The 23,238-nt window shown below is 37.0% G+C and overlaps 2 protein-coding genes across 4 annotated transcripts; one reads left to right on the top strand and one right to left on the bottom strand.

The window, feature by feature from the left end:
* The first annotated feature begins 8,312 nt into the window (after positions 1 to 8,312).
* Positions 8,313 to 17,039, top strand: gss (glutathione synthetase). Of its 2 annotated transcripts, XM_053482122.1 has the most exons (13): positions 8,313 to 8,415; positions 9,534 to 9,678; positions 9,917 to 10,062; positions 10,252 to 10,327; positions 12,138 to 12,274; positions 12,370 to 12,486; positions 12,647 to 12,727; positions 12,995 to 13,072; positions 13,165 to 13,234; positions 14,797 to 14,991; positions 15,085 to 15,166; positions 15,374 to 15,563; positions 16,223 to 17,039. In XM_053482122.1, exons 2-13 carry the CDS (start codon positions 9,544 to 9,546, stop codon positions 16,344 to 16,346), a joined length of 1,431 nt encoding a protein of 476 aa, XP_053338097.1. In that variant the 5' UTR covers positions 8,313 to 8,415; positions 9,534 to 9,543; the 3' UTR covers positions 16,347 to 17,039. The 2 variants fall into 2 exon arrangements, with proteins under 2 accessions (XP_053338097.1, XP_053338098.1); XM_053482123.1 differs by lacking the exon at positions 8,313 to 8,415 and having other exon boundaries at positions 9,534 to 9,613.
* A 2,670-nt stretch (positions 17,040 to 19,709) lies between these two features.
* Positions 19,710 to 23,063, bottom strand: rps21 (ribosomal protein S21). 2 transcript variants are annotated; one of them, XM_053482822.1, is made up of 6 exons: positions 22,947 to 23,063; positions 22,473 to 22,559; positions 22,258 to 22,321; positions 21,698 to 21,769; positions 20,312 to 20,367; positions 19,710 to 19,775 (listed from the first exon to the last, which is right to left on the bottom strand). In XM_053482822.1, exons 2-6 carry the CDS (start codon positions 22,520 to 22,522, stop codon positions 19,766 to 19,768), a joined length of 252 nt encoding a protein of 83 aa, XP_053338797.1. In that variant the 5' UTR covers positions 22,523 to 22,559; positions 22,947 to 23,063; the 3' UTR covers positions 19,710 to 19,765. The 2 variants fall into 2 exon arrangements, with proteins under 2 accessions (XP_053338797.1, XP_053338798.1); XM_053482823.1 differs by lacking the exon at positions 19,710 to 19,775 and having other exon boundaries at positions 20,308 to 20,367.
* Positions 23,064 to 23,238: the final 175 nt, after the last annotated feature.

The raw sequence follows: 23,238 nt of genomic DNA, 5'->3' as shown, positions 1-23,238 counted from the left end.
TATTAGATGAAGTTATTTGCTTGTTTGTAAAAGTTGGTAAGGATGATGTAATTGTTATTTAGGCCATGATAGCTACAACATAGGATTAAAGAAAGGTGTACTTTCTTTTTCCCCGTGTCTGTAAACAAGTAAATAAAAAAAAAAACACATGGTCATTGTGATACTAATAAAGGTTACCATTGTATGAATTGCTATTATCTCTGTTCCTAATAAAGTATATCATTATCATCTTTGACAAAGAGGTTCCATCACATTTGTTTAAGTGTAGGAGAGAATCCTCTCTATGAAAACAAATAAGGTTTTATTTCAAGGATCTCCCTGCAGCAGGGAATCCCATTGCTGAGTCATACTTTTTTCCCTGTTCATCATGGATTTAAATGTGATGTATACCAGCTAACAGACAAGCAGACTTTATATGACTATACTTTGGATAGTCATCCTGAAAAACAATACACAAAACAGTTTGCAAATAGCCCGCAGTAATTTGCCTATTATCACATGGTTACCATTACCATAATATGTTTGGCAAATCAACTATCGTTTTTACAGTTCGCCCCAGAGAGATAGTCAAGGCATTGTATATGTAGTCTTACAATATGTTTTATTAACAATACTCTCAAAGGAGGTCCATATCTGAAACAATATTCTGGGAGGAAAAAAAAACAGCTTAACATACAGTACAGTGCTATGAAAGTGCTTACGCCATTTTTAAAATTCTTGTTTTGCAAATTTTTCATATTTAATTGTTGAATATCTTAAAATTGAATTTCATTTTAAAAAAGAAAATACAAAATGGTCACTTTTTTTTGTGGAAGTGGAACTTCTTATTATTACCTATTAATATTACTCTTTTTTAATACAGCAGCAGTAGTGAACATACAAGCGTGGTTATTCTGAGCTATCAAGCTATCACAGCTTAAATTAACATATTCAATTTATTGCATATCCTTTTTTTTTCAGTAAGTAGAATTATTATTTAAAACTCTGTTTTGCATTTCCTCATGTTTTCTGGTCTCATTTGTATGAAGACTGAAATCATTTTTGTGTGACAAATATGCAAAATTATATTTTGGTTTTCAATTACAAGTGGACGTTGTCATGGTCTGTAGCAGAAGGATTTATTATGTATATTAAAATCCAAATATGCAAGGAAAAACATCATTGTAAGAGCTTTAAAACCCATAAAACTCAAGTAGCAAAGATACATGCTGGCAACACAGCATAGGTCAATGACTATTTTTGTAAAAATGTTTATATGAACGTCCTGCCAGTGTGTGCTAACTGTAAGTTTCAGACTTCAAACTGTATATTTGTGTTTTTGGATGTGTCAGGTGGAACAAAAGTCATTACATTTATAAATATTAAATTTTACCACTACCTGAAGATGGGCATGATGTCACAAAAATGTAGAACTTTTTAATCATAGTAACAACCGAAAACAACTAGAAAAACACATCATTAAGTTTATCTGTGCTATTTCTTTGCCTATGTAACCCATTTTTAATTGAACTAGAATTCAGTTAATCTTATTGCCTATTTTGATTTTGATTTGTCACTCTATACTGCACAGGTCCTATATATGTGTATTAAAAAACTGCTAAATTTTTACTAAAATGTGTTGAGCTTTAAAGGCTACAGAAAAACAACAACAAAAGACAACAGTCAGTGACATCACTAACAATATATTTCAAAAGCATAAATAAATAGGTCATACCTCAAGATGCAAACAGTATCAGCAATAAGGAATCAGATAAAAATATGAAATACAGAGTTGATGCACAAAAATCCTGAAATAAAGATTCATTTTTACCAAATTGCTAAAAGGGCTAGAGTAAGAAGAATAATCCAAAATATAAAAGCTAAGCTGTCATGTATGGTCAAATTTGGTCAGTCAGGCAGTGTTTAGGTTGTGCAAAAAAAAAAAAGTGCATCTTTTAGATGTTGGATATATAATCATCTGACCCAAAGGCACACTTTTAACATCCAGCTGCAAATGTAGAACCCTCTTGCTGCTACAATAACTTCAATTTGTATGGACAATATATATATATTTTATATACTATATATTTTTAAACATGCATAAGGGGATTTGCTTATTCAACACTATGTGGATTAGAGACGTCTGACACTGATGTTGGATGAGAAGGTCTGGAGATTATTCAACATTTCACTCAACCCCAAGTGCTCCAATCCTGGAACCTTGGCAAAGCATAACCCATGTTTTCATTCTCATGTGCATATATTATATACCATATCCATGAATAGCATTGATTATCTCTTTACAGTGCCACCTGTCAAGGGATATATATGTGTATATATATGTTCATTCATTCATTCATTCATTCATCTTCTATACCGCTTTATCCTGTATTCAGGGTCGCGGGGACCTGGAGCCTATCCCAGGAGACTTAGGGCACGAGGCTGGGTACACCCTGGACACAAACATTACCGGCAATTTGGGAACAGCAATTAGCCTAATCTACATGTCTTTAGACTGTGGGAGGAAACCAGAGTAACCCACCAAACACGGGGAGAACATGCAAACTCCATGCACACAGAGCTGGGAATCGTGTGTGTGTGTGTGTGTGTGTATGTACATACATACATTATAGATAGGTAGATAATTGGATAGATAAGTAAATAGATAGGTTAATTGGACCACCGAACCCGTTTTGTTAAACCCTGGGCTTTTCCCTTTGCCGAGTTTCTGTAAAAAGTTATTTTAAGAATGTTTAACCACAGTTGTTTGCATACAACACAACACTACAACAACATGTCATGACAACAAAACTGAAATTTCCTACATCCACTGGTATGCTGATTCATTAAACGATTAACTATTTAAAAGTAGGAAAATTATGTTTATTTTGGATTTTGGTTGTTAAAGGATCCCAAAACCTTCCACCAGCTTACTCTAATTTTCCAGAGACAGGAAACTCCAAAATAATGAGCAATACTCGTTACTATAAAATATGTGAATTAAATAGAAACAGGTTTACGATTTGATTTGAAGAAGAATACTATTAATTAACTATCAGCTGTCCAAACTATGATAACATTTTTATAATTTTCTGTATATACTAAAGTTATACTCATTTATACTGAGCAGCAATTCCCTGTAAATGTAACCCTTACCATGGAAATATAAACAGTAGGAATTGTCTATGGTGCACTAGGCGGTCCTGGACAGGGGGCTAATCAATTAGAGGGCACACATACACTACAGGCAGATCTTCCCTATCACACAACTGCTACAAACCAAGTTAAACAGTTTATGCTACCTCCAAGACACATGAAGCTAACTGGAGACACAGCTTTTCAAATGTCAGCGGGTGGCATACTGCTTACTTCTGTTTGCACAAGTTCAGAGACTCTCCATGCATGGCTAATTGTTGTTGTTGCATTGATTTTAAAATACAGATATCAGTTCCTACAACATATATGGCAATGCAGACAGTGTCTAGCTTCCTACATTGTCCATGACTATTCCTGTTATCAGCTGTATTGCAATGGATCATTTTTACAACTAGTAGTATGTAAATCTTGAAGTAAATAAATGTACAAGCTCGTAGATATTCGTAAATGTAGGTGTCAGGTGCTACATTTTGGCAAAATCTGCAATGCGATTGTATCCACATACATTACCCCAGTGGGAAAAAAAAACACTTTGATGTATTACAAAAATATTGAAATCCTCGATAGTACACTGCAAATATACTAACAAAAATTATACCATGAGTTAATATATAAAAAGTATACTAGTCATGCTTTTACCAAAATTTGAAATTAAATATATTATTGTTATTATTGGAAAATATACTTTTGTTTAATTTCCAAGTATACTTATTTAAACTTTGTTTTTCAATGTATTTTTGGTATATGTTTAACAAAAATGCTCGAAATAATCATTGTACAAATGTACAGAAATTACACATTAGAAAACCTTTTTTTAATATACAGTGGTCTCAGTAAATTATCAGTAAAATTTAAAGGTACTTATTCATAGGTAATTATATTTAGTGCACTACTCTCTTGTGCGTGCGCGCTTTTAGACTCGTTTCTGCATGCTGAATCTCTCTCGCGCGCACGTGCGCTCTCAAACTCGTTTTTGTGCACTAAAAATCACTTTTGCCCGTTCAAGATAATTTATGTTTGCACTCTCTCACTCTTCTGTGCGCTCACTGTCATAAAGCTACAGTTGCACAAACTGCAGCAGCGTTATAAATGTGCAACTATTTCAGCCAACCAGAGACTAGAATCGGTGCAACACCAGCCAATCAGAGACTGGAGGCGGGCAGATTCGGACTGTCTGTTCGCTGATTGGCTCCCCAGTCCTCCGCTTCTAATTTGAATTAACGGCTGGAAGCTGCGTCATTGTGTGCGTTAGTTCGTATCGTTATTATTTTATTGTCATGGTTTTCGTTAGGTAATTTATAATTAAGTACATACTTTAAACTATAAAATGTATTGTCTAATGTGTTGTTGCTAAATCTTGTGTACTTTGCTTGTGGTTTAATGGCTCCGTAGCTCAGTCTCTGTGTTACAGCTAAAATCAACACACCAGGTTTAAACTAATACTGTACCTGTATACTCTAATACTAATGTCTGTCTGTGTTCAGACTACAGTTTAAATTTTAGTTTGTATGTTTGTGAACATGTTTTGTTGAACACAAATAAACTACAGTAGTGCTTTTTTGTAACCTTGTGGAAATTAAATCTGTTGAACTCATGAATAAAATCTGCCTCATAATTACTGATGTAATGCTTTTCAAAAACATGTTATAGTGTAGAAAATGCATTTAGCATTTGTAAATTATCCTAAACACCTTTAGTGTACTGTTAATACATTTGCAATACTGTAGTATAGAAGGTTGTGTGTACTGTATGATACAATAAAGTATTTCTATTAACCACAAAGTGTACTTTTTTAGTATTTGTAATTGGCCAGAAGTATAACAGCATGCTACTGCTGCAATAAGAATATACTCATAGTATATTAATCATGTATTTGTAATGCAGTAAAACTAGCTGTAATGTACTTATAATACATTAAATATAAACTTAAATTTCATTAATTACTGTCAGGTATGTACGTTAGTACACACACAGCCATATACTTTAAGTGTGCTAAAGTTGTTCCACTTTAGCGCACAAAAGTATACATAATACACTTCAAATTGTGCTTTTGTACAATTTAATTACAACTTAAATACACTTAGTACAAAATTAGTTGTTCCAAAATAGCAAACTTCAAATATACTAGTCATTAGTCTGGCTGTAAGTACATTTAAGTATGCTTTGGCATGCTAGGATTTAGTATACTTAGCATACTTTTTTTTTACTAGGGTGTGTATGAATCAAAATGGTCAGTTTGTCCCTGGTGAGCAAGCCGAGGGCGACAGTGGCAAGGAAAAACTCCTTGAGATGGTAATAGGAAGAAACCTTGAGAGGAACCAGACTCAACAGGGAACCCATCCTCATTTGGGTGAAACAGAAAGCAGGAATTGATCTGCATTCATACAGTGTGTTAGTTGGCATGCAGTTCAGCATAACAGTTGATGTTAATTGATGTTAATATGGAGTCCAGGTAGTTGTTGAAGACTCAGGTAGACTTGAAGGAAATTTCTGTCCTGAACTATCGAGCGACTGCAGCCAAGTCAAGTCCTCAGAGAAACAGCTGCCAACACCAGTCGAGGCCAGAACCGTCTTCATGGCAGAGAGAATCATCCACGGACACCAGCACATCCCAAAGAGACACACGGGGCATCCATGTGACGAGATCTCCGAGCAGAAGCGGGGCACCAGGATCGGTCAGACAGGTCCGGAGGGCAGAGGGAGTCTGAATCACTGGCAGCTCAGGAACAACATGTGTAACTCAACAGAGAGATGGAAGGAGAGAGAGGGGGAGAAAGGGAAGAGAAAGAGCGGGAGAGGGGAGAGCAGAAGAGGAGAGATAACAGTTGGGTATGATCGCAGTCACATAATGTATAATGTGAATGTATACAGTATGTAGTATAACTAAAAGGGAGAGCCAGAAGGAAACACAAACATGAGGGCTCCCTGTAAAGCAACCAATCACCTCACCGTCAGCAAACCTGAGTGATCAATGAGAGTGGGGAAGACAGCATCTAAACATACCAGTTCACCATAATACTCTACGTCCATGAGTCCCCCAGATCTGCTCCTTTACCTAAGACTAATCTATTTATAAAAATGCTTGATTAAATAAATAGGTTTGTAACCTAGACTTTAAAACCGAGACTGTGTCTGAGTCCCGAACACTATTTGGAAGACTATTTCATAACTTTGGGGCTTTGTAATTAAAAGCTCTGCCCCCAGCTGTAGTTTTCATAATACACTGACGAGCAGCCTGCATCCTTTGATCCTCTGCAAATGAACTTGACTAACATCCAATTTTTAATCCCCATAGTTTAATATAATGTTAGCCCACCATTTGCAGCTATAACAACTTCAACTCTTCTGGGAAAGCTTTCCACAAGTTCAAGGAGTGATCTCATGCAGGTTTTTGACCATTCTTTCAGAAGTGCAGTTGTGAGGCCAGACACTGATGTTGGATAAGAAAGGCCTGGATCGCAGTCTCCGCTCTAATACATCCCAAACATCCCAAAAGTTCTTCCACACCAAACTTGCTCATCCATGTCTTTATGGACCTTGCTTTGTGCACTTGTGCGCAGTCATATTGGAACAGAAAGAGGAAATCATTAAGTATGCTAAAGCATTAAGAGTTTCCTCTGGGTCACCAAAACCCATTGCATGAAACTCTCTATGCACTGTACTTAAGCTCATCTAAAGGTCGCATAAAGTTTGGAAGTCTGACTCTGCCTTTGTGCACTATGTGTCTCAGCATCCGCTGACCCCGCTTTGTGATTTTAAATGGCTTACTGTACCTCTTCGTGGATGAGTTGTTGTAATTTCCATTCGCCTCCACTTTGTTATACCAGTAACAGTTGACTGTGGAATATTTAGCATTGAGGAAATTTCACGACTGGACTTATTGCACAGGTGGAATTCACTGAGCTCGTGAGAGTGACCCATTCTTTCACAAATGTTTGTAGAAGCGGTCAGCATGCCTTGATGCTCATGTGTATAGAACTGTAACCATGAAAGTGTTCGGAAGACCTTAATTCAATAATTCCGTCCGTCTGTCCGTCCAGTTTAGTAGTTATGGGATGTACTGTGTCGAAGCTTTGAAGCATGTTTCGAGAAATCCAGTAACTATTTAGTGAAGTGTGTTCCAGGCTTGCATTGTTTCTGCCGACTGACGCCATGAATGACATTTGAAGCCTCTCTCTCTCTCTCTCTCTCTCTCTATATATATATATATATATATATATATATATATATAGACTGATAGATAGATGATAGACTCACATCAACTAAGCACCTATAATGTCAACTACATGCTACTAAATATAACAAATATTGTTTATATATAACAAAATATAACAGGCACGGAAATCTTATATACACTATTTACAAAAAACACAAGCACATTAATAGGAGGAGACAACAACAGATTGTTTAAATGGGCTATTATCTTGTGCTCACAATAGAAAAATGCATAGCTTAATGAAAATCATGTATTATTCCCATGCCCAACTCAGGGCAATGTGGTGGTAAAATGAACCTTACATTCTTTGACCAGTAGGGGGGGTTTGTCTGCAAATGAAGCCTCGAGAAATGAACCCTTTTGGATGGAAGTCTTCAGGGCTTCATCAAGCTTCATCTTGCCATCACTACAGTTTGTGCTTGTTGTTAGCTTGCACGGTTTTTTGGGAGATTAAACTTTTACATCATCATTCTGACTCACACACACACACACCTGGAGTCAGTTACACAATCAGTGCCACGACACGGAAGGAGTTGATTTTCACAGAGTCATTCTGACATACACAGAATGCTTGTCTTGTACTTGTTGTGTAAAGCCCTGTTATTCTGGTGTTTATGGGCACTACTACGTTTCTAGTTATTTGCTTTATGTCTTTATTTTTGTCTATATTTGTTTATTTTGTCTCATTTTGTTTCACGTTTGTTTTGGATTCATTTGTCTGTTACATTATAAATACATTTAGCCTGTCATTGTCGCTGTCTCCACTGATAATAGCCAGATTGCTAAATTACGATAATAATAATAATTATTATTATTATTAGACTCTAATTATATAATTTATAACTAGGTTACTCTGCATACGTGTAATTTCTTTAACACCAACAACATGCACAAAAACTTGACTTTTATTTTGAAATCCTCTCACTTTTAACGTCATTTCTCTTTTTATGTCCCTGGAGGGGTTTAGTTCAGTGCGCTCGGATCTACAGTCGCACTGACGCTCGGAATCACTCGGTAGAACCGAAAGAAGACTACAACCTGCATTAAATATCTTCTCTTATTGGGTAAGTTAACCACTAGAAGGACTTTAAATTCAGCGAATCGGTAGTTTACTTGTGCTTAATAAGGAGTGCAGCTTTTATTTTGACACACTGTGTGTAACTTATTTCAGTGATGAAGGATTAGAAATTCTTGCGTGTGCGCGCGCGCATATACAGTATATGAATGAACTTTCTGTTGTTCTAATGAGTTCCGTCATATTGAAGTGACGTTACAGAGGTTAGAAGTCTAACAGCGGTTCTGCTCATGCACTGCTCATATAACTATAAATATGATTTAAATCCAATGCATTTTTATTTACATAGTGCTTTTAACACTGGTCTATGCTGAAAAACAGCTTTACAGAATCAAAAAGAAAATTAGGGAAATGATTTTCCCTAATAATGTGTGAAATGTGTGGAATGTGTGAAAAATGATGTGGAAATCAAAACCTATCAGAGTGAGCCGTGGATGATGGTGGCAAGGAAAAACAGTTTCCAGGAAGAAACCTTGAGAGGACTCAAAAGGGAACCCATCCTAATTTGAGTGATATCATATAGCGAGAATTGTTTCCCAGTCATACTGAGTGTTAGGCGACTGGAAGTTCAGTATAACAGGAGATGTGTTCGAATTAATATGAAGTCCACTTTCATTGTTGGAAGCTCAAGCTCAGTTTGTGGAAATTCCAGTCCTAAACTATTGCGCAACTGCAGTCACAAGTCTTTAAAAAACAAAAAACTATAAAACAATAAAACCGTCTCCAGTCACCACACGTGTCCCAAGCAGACCACGCGGGCCTCCATGCGACGGGATCTCCAACCAGAAGAACGAGTCAGACGGGGTCTGGATCACTGGGAGCTCAGGAGCAGCATGTGTAGCACTACGGAGAGAGACAGGGAGAGAGGAGAAGAGAGAGAGAGATAACAGACATACATTTTTATAACATAAATAACAAACATTTTTTGACATTCCTCAATGTTAAATAGATAAAAGTATGTTCTTTAACATATGTGTTTTTAATAAATTAAGTTCTTAGCATTGACATTACTATACTAAAAAAACAGTAAAATTTTGACCTGTGTGATATTAAAAAAATATATAATTGTCAATTTTCCTCACAAAATATTCTTTCGTTTCTTTTCAGGTTTATATCAATGGCTACTCGCGGGATTCCAGATGAGCTCTTAAGAGATGACAAGTTAATCAAAGAGCTGGAGGCAGTCGGTAAAGATTCTGCACTGTTGCATGGAGTGTTAATGCGCACCAAAGAAACACCAAACTCTTCCGAAGTAAACATTTTAAATTTTTTGTTTTTGTCCCAGTGCTACGTGTTAAAATGCACCTGAATAGAACCGATCTTAAAACCTCAACACTGATTTACAGTAGCAGAAATGTTGCATAATTAAATCTGGAATCTTGTTTCTCTCATAGCAGCATTTGAAAAGTTAATTATTGATCAATGACATAGATTGTTCTATAAATAAGTAGTGAAAATGCAATGTGGCTGCTGTTTCTCTGTGTTTGTAGGTGGTGAGTTATGCACCATTCTCACTCTTTCCTTCCCCGGTGCCTAGAGTACTCTTTCACCAGGCCCTCAAAATGGCAACCCTTTTCAATCGCCTGATAGACAGAGTGAGTCAGAGTCCACGTTTCCTCGAGGAGGCTCTTGCCAGGTAAAGTTTAGGTGGCAACAAGCTTGCCTTAAAACACAACAGTGCTTTAAAAGTGCTTTTTTTTTCTCACTTACTGTTTTTTTTTTAATGAATGAATGAGATGAATGTGGAGTGTAATTTTTTGTAAGTTTTTGTAAGTGTTATCATGCTCAGTAAGTTATTAACTGTGATACTGCATGTTTTTAACAGCACCATCAAGGTTGATGATTTCACAGCAAAACTCTTCAACATTTACAGACAAGTTCAACAGGAACCTCAGGACATGGTAAATATAATGTGATGGTAATTAGGATAATTATATATTAAAACTATTACTAATTTAATAGCTATATAGCTATACTGTATGTGGTTAGCACTGTTGCCTTGCATCTCCAGGGTCTGGGTTTGATTCCCGCCTTTGGGTCTGTGTGCATGGAGTTTGCATATTTTCCCCGTGCTTGGTGGGTTTCCATGCAGATGTATGCATGTGTGAATGTTGACCAGAGGTCTTACCTCGGTCATACAAATGGGGGGAAAATACACAACTGGTCTCCACAGTCCCTAGGTAAACTACAGATGTTCCTAGATGGATGGATGGATGGGATATAGGTATACGTTACCATTATTTGTTACTACATAACTATACTATATAGGTATATGTAGTGAGTTTACATAGTTTTGGGGAACTTTTTATATAATTAATTAATGTATGATTTACTACAAAAAAGTTTTAACACAACAATAAAAAAATTTGCTGAGAGATGTAAAAAGAGAAGACAAGCACTCTGAACGTTAGACCAGAGATGGAAGAATGTGTCTGCAGGGTGGCATGGTGATGAAGAGAAAAATAAATCCCATCTAAGCTCTAAATACTGTTATAGTAATATAAAAAAAAATGTTTTGTCTATTTTAATGTGAATTATTAAGCATACTGTATAAATTTTAGAGGATATTTCTATACAATTCATAAGTCCCCATGACTGCTGCATTTGTCTATAAGTGACTCTCACCTCTGGGCGTTCGCAGCTGAAGCTTGGCCAACCTGAATATTTTTGTTTGCAAAAGAATTATACATCAATCATTGTTTTGCCAACATTCAGCTGGAATTTGAACTCATGATCTCCAGATGACAAGGTAGATACTATTGTTTCGCTACTCAGGAATGTATACGTGTGCTGAGACTGCTTGGTACGTTTAAATTATGCTCAGCATACTGTTTGTAAAGACGCACAACATTCCAGCATTATACAGATTAAATAACACAATATACAGAGTATATAAACCGATTAGCATGTACATATAGTGTGGGTGGTGATGCGTGAACTCCTGCTTGTTCCTGTTGTTTATCAGCCCATCATTAGTATGTGGTATGTGGGCGAATAGCACTGTCAGCAAAACGATTATCTAAAGCTTTTGTTCTGCTAGACCAAATTGTTTTCGACTAACAAAAAAAAAGTTAACTAATGTAAACAAAACTATTCAAGTTGCCCGAATCTAATAATCTGTGTTGGCTCATCATTTAACAACTGGCTTTTAAGGGTAAAAACTAAAGTAGATCGGTGGCTTTGGTCTTAAGATGACACAGTGGTAAAAACAATTTAATTACATTGCCTTAACACTAAAAGGCAGTGTAGTGGTTGGTGTAGTGGTTGGCACTGTCGCCTTGCACCTCCAGGGGTCTTCGGTTCCTGGCCAGGCTCGATTCCCATCTCTGTGTGCATGGAGTTTGCATGTTCCCCCCGTGCTTGGTGGGTTTCCTCCGGTTTCCTCCCACAGTCCAAAGATATGCAGGTTAGGCTAATTGCCGTTCCCAGATTGCCCGTAGTGTGTGAATGAGAGTATGTGTGTGTGTGCCCTGTGATGGATTAGCACCCTGTCCAGGGTGTACCCTGTCTCGTGCCCTAAGTCTCCTGGGATAGGCTCCAGGTCCCCATGACCCTGAATACAGGATAAAGGCGGTATAGAAGATAAGTGAGTGAGTGAGTGAGTAACACACTAAATGTCTTCCTGCTGTAACTCTAATTTCTTCTTCATATTGTCAAAAGCGTCTGCAAGCTTTTGGATGGAATTTGATCTCATGCTGTTTCTCATTAAAGGCAATAGTGCTGGGCTTGAATCGCTCGGATTACATGATTCACCATGCCGATGGACAAGAGGCTTTAAAGCAGATTGAAATTAATACCATTGCAGCCAGTTTTGGGGGTCTTGCTTCACGTATGCCAAGTGTTCATCGGTGAGTGTTGTTGAATGTTTAGTAGCATGCAGTTGAGCTAACTGTGAATAAAAAGTTGTGTTTTATGGTTTGGCAATTCACATGTTTTTACCCAGGCACATCCTGAGGGTTGCAAATCGGTTGGAGGAAAGCAAACAGATCTTAGATAACAATCCAGCAGCAGGTCTGGCTCAAGGCTTGGCAAAGGCCTGGGAGCTGTATGGCTCAGAGAGGTTAGTTTAACATTCGAAGCTCTTTCTGGACAAGTACATATAAAATACATTATGAATTACAAATATTTGGTGCAATATATTTGGTACATTTTTAAGGGTCCTAAAAGATCCATGTTTCTCTTGTCTGCTTAATAAGACTTTAAGTGCATGCTTATTACAGAGCAGTTGTGATGTTCCTGGTTGAGGACATCCAGAGGAACATTTATGACCATCGATACGTAGAGAATGAGCTTTGGGCAAGGTAAAGTGTTTGGTCTTATCACATGATATCCGTATAAAGCTTTTTAGTTCATGTGTAATTTTATTTAATGTGGCACTTGGGGTGAACTGTGATGCTGATCCTTAAAAGGTTTATCTATCTATTATCTATTTATCTTTTACCTAACTTAGAAATAAGATTGCACTGTAATAATACTTAAGTACAAAGTTGCCTTTTCTAAACAAATGAACAAACTAACTTAAGATAGCTTTGAGGAAAAAATATGATGTAAATGTTGTTTATTCCCAGGAACATTCGTGTAATAAGAAGAGAGTTTGAAGACGTGATTAGAACTGGATCTCTCGATCAGAACAAGAAACTGTTTGTGTGAGTGTTTGGATTATTTCTCTTACTGGAAAACAGTACCTTTTAATCATCATTTAACAAATCTGACTGATGAAATATTTCTGTACTTTCAGAGACGGACAAGAGATCGCTGTTGTTTATTTCCGCAATGGATACATGCCTCACAATTACAAATCAGAACAAGTACACAACTTAATTTTAACAATATCAAATTGTTTAATAACCTTTCTAATGTGACCTTGGTTTTACGAGTTAGAAGAGTGTTTTGCTGCCTATGCACTCTAAGGATAGTCAGGTGCATAAGTATTTGGACAAGAACACTTTGAGTGTATTTATCTCGGTACACCACAACAGTGGGTTTTAAATGAAGCTATCAAGTTGTGATTAATTTAAGGGGGTAACAAAAACATTTCATTAACTATTTAGGAATTATAGGCCTCACTACATTTTTACAGGCTTAATGGTGGTTGGACAAAATAAAATAATAATAAATATTAGTCTAATATTTATGAATAATAAATAAATATTAGTCTGGATAATTTTTAGGAAGTATTATTAATAATTGGAGTCAAAAAAGTCTTTACTGCCAGTGACGGCTTAAAGGGTGTGTTTGGGTGTGTTTTCACCCTGAAGCTGCTTTGCCATTTGTGCATGCTTGCCGGGTTTCCTGCCTTCAATGTTGTCTTCAATAAGTAAAAAATTGGGTTGGCCAGGTGACTGACTTGGCTCTTTAATCCCTCACTCATCGACTTTCCCACTTTATCATGTATACAGGGTTGCGGGGAGCCTGATGTTATACCAGTAGACTTATGGCACGAGGTGGAGTACATTCTGAATGGAGTGCCAGTCCGTCGCAGGACTCATGCTTATTATACACACTAACTACACACACTACAGGCAATTTGGAACACCAGTTTGCCTAACCTGCATGCCTTTGGACTGTGGAAGGAACCCAGAAGAAACCCACCAGACATGTTGCTACTTTTTATGCCATGTAAAGAGCTGTCCTCAAAATTTGAGCAAAAAGAACCGTCACATCACCAGTAATCACCATATATCCAGTCCCACTGGCAGCCATACATACAGTTTTTTCCCCCCCATCACGTTTGTCTCCACCCCATTGGACAGATAGTGTGGCATGCGTGAGCCATTCCTTTCCTTCTCCATATTCTTCTCTTCTAATCATCCTGGAACAAGTTAATCTTTTATCAGAACTTGGGGCAGGCTTTTTTTTAAGGTCTAATCTAGCTTTTCTGTTCTTACGTGAAACTGTGTCTTGAGGTCAGAGTCTATATTTACATTCATGAAGGTTGCTCTTGATTGTGGATTTTGACAATGATATGCATACTTTCTGAAGCGTAATTAATGACAGCCTGCTTGACTTGCAATTGGACTGCATACTACCAAATTAAATTCAATACTTCAAATCAATGCCAGACCTTTTATAATATTATTTTTCCTAAAAGAATAATATAAATGTTCAGTGAGAAACCGTGCATAGCTGGTCATCAATCTGTATCAGTCGCACAATTATTTTTAAACCTGTAAAATGGATGTAATTTCTATACAGCTAATGCATGATTTATGTTAAACCTCCTATAAATCAATCACATTGTTTAGTTTTAAACCCATTGTTGTGGTGTACAGAGGCCAAAATATTGAATTGTGTCTTTGTCAAAATACTCGTGTGACTAATTGTTAGTCAACATACTGTAAGTATAAGAGATGTGTGTGATGTACTACAGAGCTGGGAGGCTCGGTTGATGATGGAGCGCTCGTGTGCTGTGAAGTGTCCAGACATCAGCACACATCTTGTCGGCACTAAGAAGGTCCAGCAAGAGTTGGCTCGGCCAGGCGTCCTTGAGAGCTTCTTTCCTGATGAACCTGAGGCTGTGACTCAGATCCGGGCCACTTTTGCTGGCTTGTACACATTAGACATGGTAGAGTACCATGTACTTCCTCACTTTTCACTTCTATTTCTACACTTTCTGAAATGGTCACATAAATTTACATATCTTTTTCCCCATTTTGAGGGAGTAGAAGGGGACCAGAACGTGGCTATGGTTTTGGGCAAACCAGACCGGTATGTGTTAAAACCCCAGAGAGAAGGAGGAGGTAAGTAGAGTCAATAAAAAATGAAATTTTAATGAAGCACTATAAATGATTCACCTTAATTATAGTTTTAACTATAGTTAGATAACTCACTGCTTTAAAAATTACTGTAATGAATATAATTTGTGCTTTAAAATAGTGCTTCCACATGTAAAGTGGTTTTGTACTAATTTATATAATTAGGCTACTTGGGTACATCTCTTCCCTCAGGGAACAACATTTATGGAGAAGAGATCTGTGATGTGCTGGAGAGCTTAAAGAACAGCACAGAGAGAACCGCCTACATCCTGATGGACAAAATCCAGGCCCAGCCCACATATAACTACCTTTGCCGAAAGGGGGAACCACTCACGCTGAAGCCGTGTCTCAGTGAACTGGGTGTTTTTGGAACCTACATTAGGTACTAGGGGTGAAAAGATGACAAAAATGACATGTGTATTGTTTTATTAGTCTTAGAGGGGGTCATTTTTTCTGACAAAGGAAAATTTCACCCAGTGTCTGAAATCAAAACAACAATCAAAATGGGCAATGATAAAACAAACAAAAAAAAATGAAATACACAATAGTACATTGTTAAATGAGCTAGTTTTTTTCTGGGCAATTTGCCCCATTTATTGGAGTGGTAGGGCAATCCTGGCAAGCAAAAAACAAGCTTAAAAGTGTTCAAGTAAATTTCATTTGTGCTCTTGCAATGTATGTGTGTTTATTTGGATGTTATTATAGTTCTTATAGAAAATCAGAATTGACCAACATTGGAATTGACCCACAAACTACAATTGGCACGTCTTTGAAATAAGTCATAAATTCAATACTATATAGTTGCCAGGAAACTGTACTTTACATTATAGCGGTTAAATTTTTACAATTAATCTGTGGTTCACATGCATGCTGAACTGTAGGGGGGGGGGGGATCTAAAAAGATTATGAATCAACTATGATCCATTACAAAACTATCAGACATACAGCTGAAAAGAGGGATCTGCCGATCCTGATGTAAACCTGAATCAGTGCCAAAAGCTAAATAAAGAAATCCCATTAACATATTTTACTGTCATACAGGAGAGGGAAGGAGATGCTGATGAACGAGTGTGCGGGCCACCTGCTGAGGACAAAGAGTGCAGAACATGCCGATGGAGGCGTCGCTGCAGGAGTCGCAGTGCTCGACAATCCTTTACTGATTTAAGTCTCAGCACATCCGGAGTAGAACTGTACACTGATTACCATAGGCTTAATTTATTTATAGCTTCTTTTATGTACATTCCTCTCCCACACATTTCGACCTGTGATTAAAGGGTATGCATTCCCTGTGAAGATATTTCTCACTCAGAAGAGAAGTTCTGAAGTCAACTGTTGCTTGCCATAAGTAAAATTTCCATACAAATATTTTCTAAAATGGTCTGTGCCCAGGAGTACCACCATCATGCATACGTTTATACTTATTACTGTATGTAGCTGTTGAGTTGGATCAAGTGTTTTGGAGCAGAGAAAAGAAAGAGAAATAATCACATGCTGAAAAACCTGAACAATAATGAGCTGCTGATTTCAATAGTCCCATCATAACTGTTGTTACTCTAAGAAATTGGTTTAAAATCAGTGATCCAATTAGTCTGATTTCCTCTTAAAACAACCTTGGATCACCTACATGCAGTTTATTGTAACAGTAGTACACTCCCCCACTGTGAAATTAGTTTTTAGGGGCAATATTTTGGTAGAACATGTATTTTACCAAGGCACTGAGTCTTTTTGTCATTATCATTTCTCACAATGGCAACCAACATTGGTGGCCAAAAGTACTGGGACAAAACTGAAATTCTGTTTAAATGATGTTATGAATTGTTTCAATTAATGTCAATAAAGATAACAATTTTTTATTTTATGCAATGAAATTGCTAGGCCTTCATTTTTCAAAACCTAATGGATCCATTTGTGCATAAGATCTATATGATCTGTAAAAGAAAGTATCTGCAGTTTATCTTTTTTTTAAGAAACTTTCATCCCATGGGTTGTGTTTTCTTCATAGGCAAAGATTTGCAATTCTTTTAAACTGGTCTGTTTCTGGGGCAAAATTATTGTACAACATGCAGGTCCTTAACATTGTAGGCCAGGAACATCCCACAAGAGCTACAGTTTTGGAGTTGCTCTAGCCCAGTCGTCTACCCATCTTAATCTTGCCCTTGTTAAAGTTGCTCACTTATGCTTGTACATCTGTATACACACCGATCAGCCAGTTTTCCTTGTGGCAAAACAGCTCCGACTTCTCAGGAGACTTTTGACAGTCTGCGGAACCTCTGGGGTGTGCTTTAGTATCTGGTGGCAAATTCTTCGGTTGCTGTGGGTTGCAGGGTGGGGCCTCTTTGGATCCGACTTGTTTTTCCACTGTGTCAAGTGTGTCACTGGCCTTGTTCTCTGTGGGCATGGGTGAGCCTTGGGTGCCCATGATCCTGCCACCAGTTTACTGGTATATATTGATCATATAATTCTATTCACCTGGTGGTGGTTTAAATGTTGCTGATCAGTACAGCAAGTACACTGACTTATGAACGAGTTCCATTCTGAGAGCACGTTCACAAGTCCGACAAAGTAAGCCTTATACACTTTTGACAGAGATAGACAATGTAAAGCATAAAAAAAAACCCAAATGATATACCAAAGAACAAGCAACATCTATCATTTTTTCACCTCGGTCCAATCTCAATTATTTTCAATTTTGTTTCCATGGTTATTGCTTTGCACTTCCGAGTACACCCCTCAATATCATCACTGCTTTTTATCTTGCTTCCAGACATCCTTGGCTCTGATTGACTACAGTACAACCGTACACTAAGCACAACAGCACAATGTAACAGTCATACACTTCAGGAAAAAAAATAGTATGGAGGTATATTATATTAATATAATATATACAGGGGTTCGACAATAAAACTGAAACGCTGGCCATTTTATTGTTGGAGGTTTCATGGATAAATTTGAGCAGCCTAGTGGCCAATCTTTATTGATTGCACATTCCACCAGTAAAAGCAGGGTGTGAAGGTTTAATTAGCAGAGTAATAGCAGTTTTGCTTTAAATATTGCAATGCACACATTATGGGCGACATCAAAGGAGGACAAATTGTTGGTGCGTGTTTAGGACGAACCAAATCCAACAAGAGTAACTGTGGACGCAAGAGGAGGCCATCTCCAAAGGGATGTCTGGGTGCTAACTCGGATTGTATCTAAAAAAAAAAAAAAAACATAATACCATAGCTGCCCAACTCACTGCAGAATTAAATGTGCACCTCAACTCTCCCGTTTACACCAAAACTGTTCGTCAGGAGCTACACAGAATCAATATACATGGCTGGCTGCTATAGCATCGATTTCAATAGTGCCAGCAGCAAAAAAATCTTGGGCTGTAGATAATTTAAAACATGTATTGTTCTCAGTTGAGTCTACCTTCACTGTCTTTCCCACATCCGGGAAAATAACGGTGTGGAGAAGCCCCAAAGAAGCATACCCAGACTGTTGCATACCCAGAGTGAAGCATGGGCTGCAATATCATGGCATTCCCTAGGCCCAATACCTGTGCTAGATGGGCACGTCACTGCCAAGGACTACCAAACCATTCTGGAAGACCATGTGCACCCAATGGTTTAAACATTTTATCCTGAAGGCAGTGCCGTGTATCAGGATTATTATGCACCAATACACACAGCAAGACTAGTGAGAGTGGTTTGATGAACATGAAAGTGAAGTTTGAACATCCCTCATGGCCTCCACAGTCATCAGATCTGAAGCCACTTTTGGGTGTTTTGGAGGAGCGAGTCTGGTAAGGTTTTTCTCCACCAGTATCTTGTAGTGACCACTATTCTGCAAGAGGAATGGTTTAAAATCCCTCTGGCCACTGTGCTGAACTTGTACCCATCATTCCCAAGACGAACTGATGCCATAAAATGAAACCCTACACCATACTAATAAATTATTGTGGTCTAAAACCAGGTGTTTCAGTTACATTGTCCAACACCTGTACATCAATATAATCTAAAGCAATAAATTTAGTCTAAAATTTTAGTCTTTATAACTTGCCTCTGGTCTAAGTGGAGTTTGTGTGTATTCCCTGTGCTTGGTGGGGTGTTTTATAGGCTGATTAGCATTTTGAAATTGCCATGGCTGACATAGAAGTATAAGAAGGATTGGAGTCATGGTTTAAACCACTGTTATGACAACAGATACTGGTAGAAGAATGCCATAAAGTTTCACATGTCACAAACATTAAGCAATCAAATGTCCTGATATTGCTGGCTTCCAAAAATGAACAAATTCAGTGTCATTCAGGTGTTTTTCAATGTTCAAGACAAATGCAATCTATACTTAAGTTTGAAAAAAACTTTAAAAAGAATACAGCTTTTCCTGACTATTAAAGCATTAATACTAGCACATTTATGATACTCGTGTAATAGAAAAACTTTGTTTAATCCCTTCTTTGCTTCCCTCTTCTAGCAGGCCATGGGTCAGTTCAAATATTAGACATTCATGAATCCAACTAACTTAAAACAAAAAACACTCACAATTTTATTTTTTTTACATTTTATTTTACAAAGAACTTTCAGGTGTTTTTCCTTGAACCTAGATGTTCCTGCAAGAAAAAAAAAACTTTAATTAAAACCATGATAATCACAAAACTTTCCACCCTCACTGTCTGCCCAACGGTTAAAATAGTTAAATCAGGGTTCAACTACAGCCCTGGAGGGACAGTGTCCAGCAGTTTGATGATTCTCCTGAAACTCCTACAAACTGTGCTGGACATTGGCCTTCCAGGACTGGATTTGAAGGTTAAAAAAAAAAAAAAAAAAAGATTATTTTGCCAAGTGAGTCTTAAAAGCCATCTGCGTTGTTAGAAATTACAGACTGAAGTCAAATCCAAGCACATGTATGGGTAAACTGCTAACACTCAAGATTAAACTGAACAAACATTTCTTTACTTTAAAAACATGCTAACCATATATTAATTTTGCAGGCAAAAAAAAGTCCACAAAACCAGACTAAGTCTATTTGAAGTGAATACGTGAAGAATAAAAATTATTAAAGAGGATATTAACAATTTGAAATAAATAAATGTATAAGATTAAATATCAAAATAAATGTATAATTAACAAATTATCAGTTACTTACTTTGACACAATTGAGTCGTTCTTTGACAGCCTCAGGAGAGAGTCATCAGCCTCACCCTTGGGGGGAAAAAAGAAAATGGCTTTAAAATTGTGTTTATTACATTTTTCATGGAGGCTGTTAAGAGTTTAAACCACTTGATGGTAAAAATCTGAACAGAATAACTGCCTAAGACATGCTCAGGCCCCAAGTGAACTTTACAGAAGAAAAAAAGCTTTCAAAGCATCTATATATCTACATGAAGTTACAGAAACCTTCAGATTACGTGATGAAGAGCAGAGCCTTTGTGGCATTGCAACAGGACTATGCAATTACTTTTTGGGCTTCCAAGCACTTATAAAAACAAAGTAATTAAGATTAGCAATTATTGTGAGACATTTCACGATGATCCTTGCTAAAAGCTGGAAATGACAGACTGTAGTTCTCCTGATCAGTACAGATCTCAGGGTCAGCTCTCATGTGAGCTGTGGATTAATTTGTTTATTTTGAGCGTTATATTGTGTGCCATTATAATTGTGAGCGTTTCGGGCCTCATTCAGACGCATACACAATTTGCATTTACACTCAGCCAACCGTGTTCTCACAGCATTGCTTTGTGGGCTGCCAGATAATGCTTAAACCCTGCCCATTTTGATATTTAAAAATAAATACATAAATTAAAAAAAAATTAATTAGCTTCAGTAATAAACTTGTGATTCCAAAATATTTTTTTACACCAATTTAAGTAATTCCATCCCAAAGTGGAACTGACTTAGTATCTTTAAAATTTACAGACATACAGCTAAATGCAGTGTTGTGAGCAGTTATCTGTATTATATGCACGTTTGTTTCCACTATTTAACAGTTGCAAGATGCACTAAAAAAAGATGCAACATGGCATGCCTAAATTTTTTTTTTATTATTATTATTAATCACCTAATCATTACTGATCACCGAAACCATATTATAAACCAATTATTTTTTACTAATGTTTAAGAGTGTCACTACAATAGCACCTTAAATTTAAAGTTATTTATTGTAATTAAAGATTTAATTAAATTATTGAACCTATTCATTTAGTATTAATTGTGGGCAAAAATTTCTTGCATTAAGTATTCTTGAAGCAATAAATTAAAAACAAACCTAGTCTCTCCACTACCCCCCCCCATCCATCAGCTTTTTTTTTTTTTAAGGTGACTTCAAGTTACCTTAAAGTCAAGTTCAAGAAAAATAACTCTTTACACCACGTTTATATTCAGTAAAGAATGTTTACCAAGTTAGTAAATAATTGTAAAATAATTGTGATCTCAAAACTGACGACTGTAATTATTTGTCCACAATTAAGCAGATAAAAAAAAAAGCATTCAGACCAGAAGTTATTAAAAACACACACCACAAACAATTTCTTACCATTCTACGAATAGCGCCACAGATGGCGTAGGTCTTGAACTGGCCATTGAACCTGCCTGTGACTTTGTCAACCTGATGTAGGTGGAAAAGAATGGACAAGCCACGACAGATCAGTTATTATAACACAAACTTATCTCTCTTTCTTTTGTTTTATAACTGTACACAGCATATACTTAATTGAATGCAAAAGAACAAGTCTAGGAAAATTAGTTTCTTACTGTGACCTAGTTTAAAGTGCTAATGCTGGGTTGAGTCAAGGTGCATGTATTAACACTGAATTCTGCTCAACATTTTGATGTGGTTGATTTGTAAGGACATTACGCAAGAACACGAAAACATGTCTATAAGTAGAAAATGTCTTCATTGACAATAACAAATGTAATAAAATCAATGTGTTTATTACATTCCACTAAATGCATTGATTAGGTATAGAAAAGCCTGTGTAAAATGACTTTTCAGGGCGATTGCATGCATGAAGCATGCTGTGCAAGTTAAAAAAAAGGGAAAAAACCTAAACATTATTGAGAAAGATAGGAATAAAGCCACAGAGGGAAAAATACCTCAGCAATGTTGAGCTGGATAGAAGCATGGTCCTTTGCACCAATAATCCTGTTGCTCGCAGAGCTAAGGATAAAAAAAAAATAAAAAAAACAATATATTAAAGTCACTCCAGTGTCACTTCAGTTCCGGTGACTCTAGAAATGTTTAAAGAATCAACATGCAATAACACGTCGTTAACACATTTCTAAACAAAATTGAAATAAAGCGTATTTACCATTTGCGAGGCACGTACAGGTCCACGAATTCTCCAGCGTCGTTCTGCATGGTGTAGACTCCTGATTGCCGTTAAGGCTGTTTAGACCTAAACATCACATGCGGCAAAAAAAAAACAACAGACCTTTAACATTCACATGTTTATAATATTCGCACCATCACCCAAACAATTTCTGTAAAGTCATTAACTAATGTAAATAAAACAAGGAAAGTGTTAATGTAACGGGACGGCTGAGAAGAACCGGGTTAGAGTTAGCAAAAATTAGAACTAGCACAGAGTTAGCTTACTGGGCTAATGCTAATGACTGTTACACAGAACGCGTACCGCCCTAAATTTCTAATAAACCTAACACATTATACTGCACATATACATTAGATTTATCATTACATTATCATTAGGTAAATAAAACATTTAACATTTCACAGTAAGACTGAACAAAACCAAGTTTTATTGAGGAGCACGTTTTCTTCTTACCGCAGATCACGAATGGCTGACGGAAAAGGAAGAAAGCGGCGGGAGCAGGAAGTGACGTTAACAGAGATCGTGCGCGTGAAGCAGGCGACGATAACGAAGTGCGTTCCCTTCAGTGCAACTCTGGTACTGCTCTGACAACGCCGCCTCGTCTCAGCCAATTAGATCTCGTGTCATTGTGTTGCGTAATTAATATTCATGAGCGTGGCCTTTGATTGGAAAGTTCGCCCTCAATCCCGAGCTCACTTTCAGCGTTTTCAATGCCGATTGGCTGATTTTTCTCACTCGTAGTAGA

The sequence above is a fragment of the Clarias gariepinus genome, chromosome 22, assembly GCF_024256425.1.
Source record: "Clarias gariepinus isolate MV-2021 ecotype Netherlands chromosome 22, CGAR_prim_01v2, whole genome shotgun sequence".
Taxonomy (NCBI): Eukaryota; Metazoa; Chordata; class Actinopteri; order Siluriformes; family Clariidae; genus Clarias; species Clarias gariepinus.
This window is presented reverse-complemented; position numbering and strand designations above follow the sequence as displayed.

Excerpts from the sequence above, each read along its gene's own strand:
- gss (XM_053482122.1), top strand. The coding sequence starts at position 9,544 with ATGGCTACTCGCGGGATTCCAGATGAGCTCTTAAGAGATGACAAGTTA. Across the intron at positions 12,728-12,994 it reads GAGAATGAGCTTTGGGCAAG|GAACATTCGTGTAATAAGAA; the intron begins GTAAAGTGTTTG and ends GTTTATTCCCAG. Across the intron at positions 15,564-16,222 it reads GTTTTTGGAACCTACATTAG|GAGAGGGAAGGAGATGCTGA; the intron begins GTACTAGGGGTG and ends ACTGTCATACAG.
- rps21 (XM_053482822.1), bottom strand. The coding sequence starts at position 22,522 with ATGCAGAACGACGCTGGAGAATTCGTGGACCTGTACGTGCCTCGCAAA. Across the intron at positions 21,770-22,257 it reads TCCAGCTCAACATTGCTGAG|GTTGACAAAGTCACAGGCAG; the intron begins GTATTTTTCCCT and ends CACCTACATCAG. Across the intron at positions 20,368-21,697 it reads GTGGCGCTATTCGTAGAATG|GGTGAGGCTGATGACTCTCT; the intron begins GTAAGAAATTGT and ends TTTCCCCCCAAG.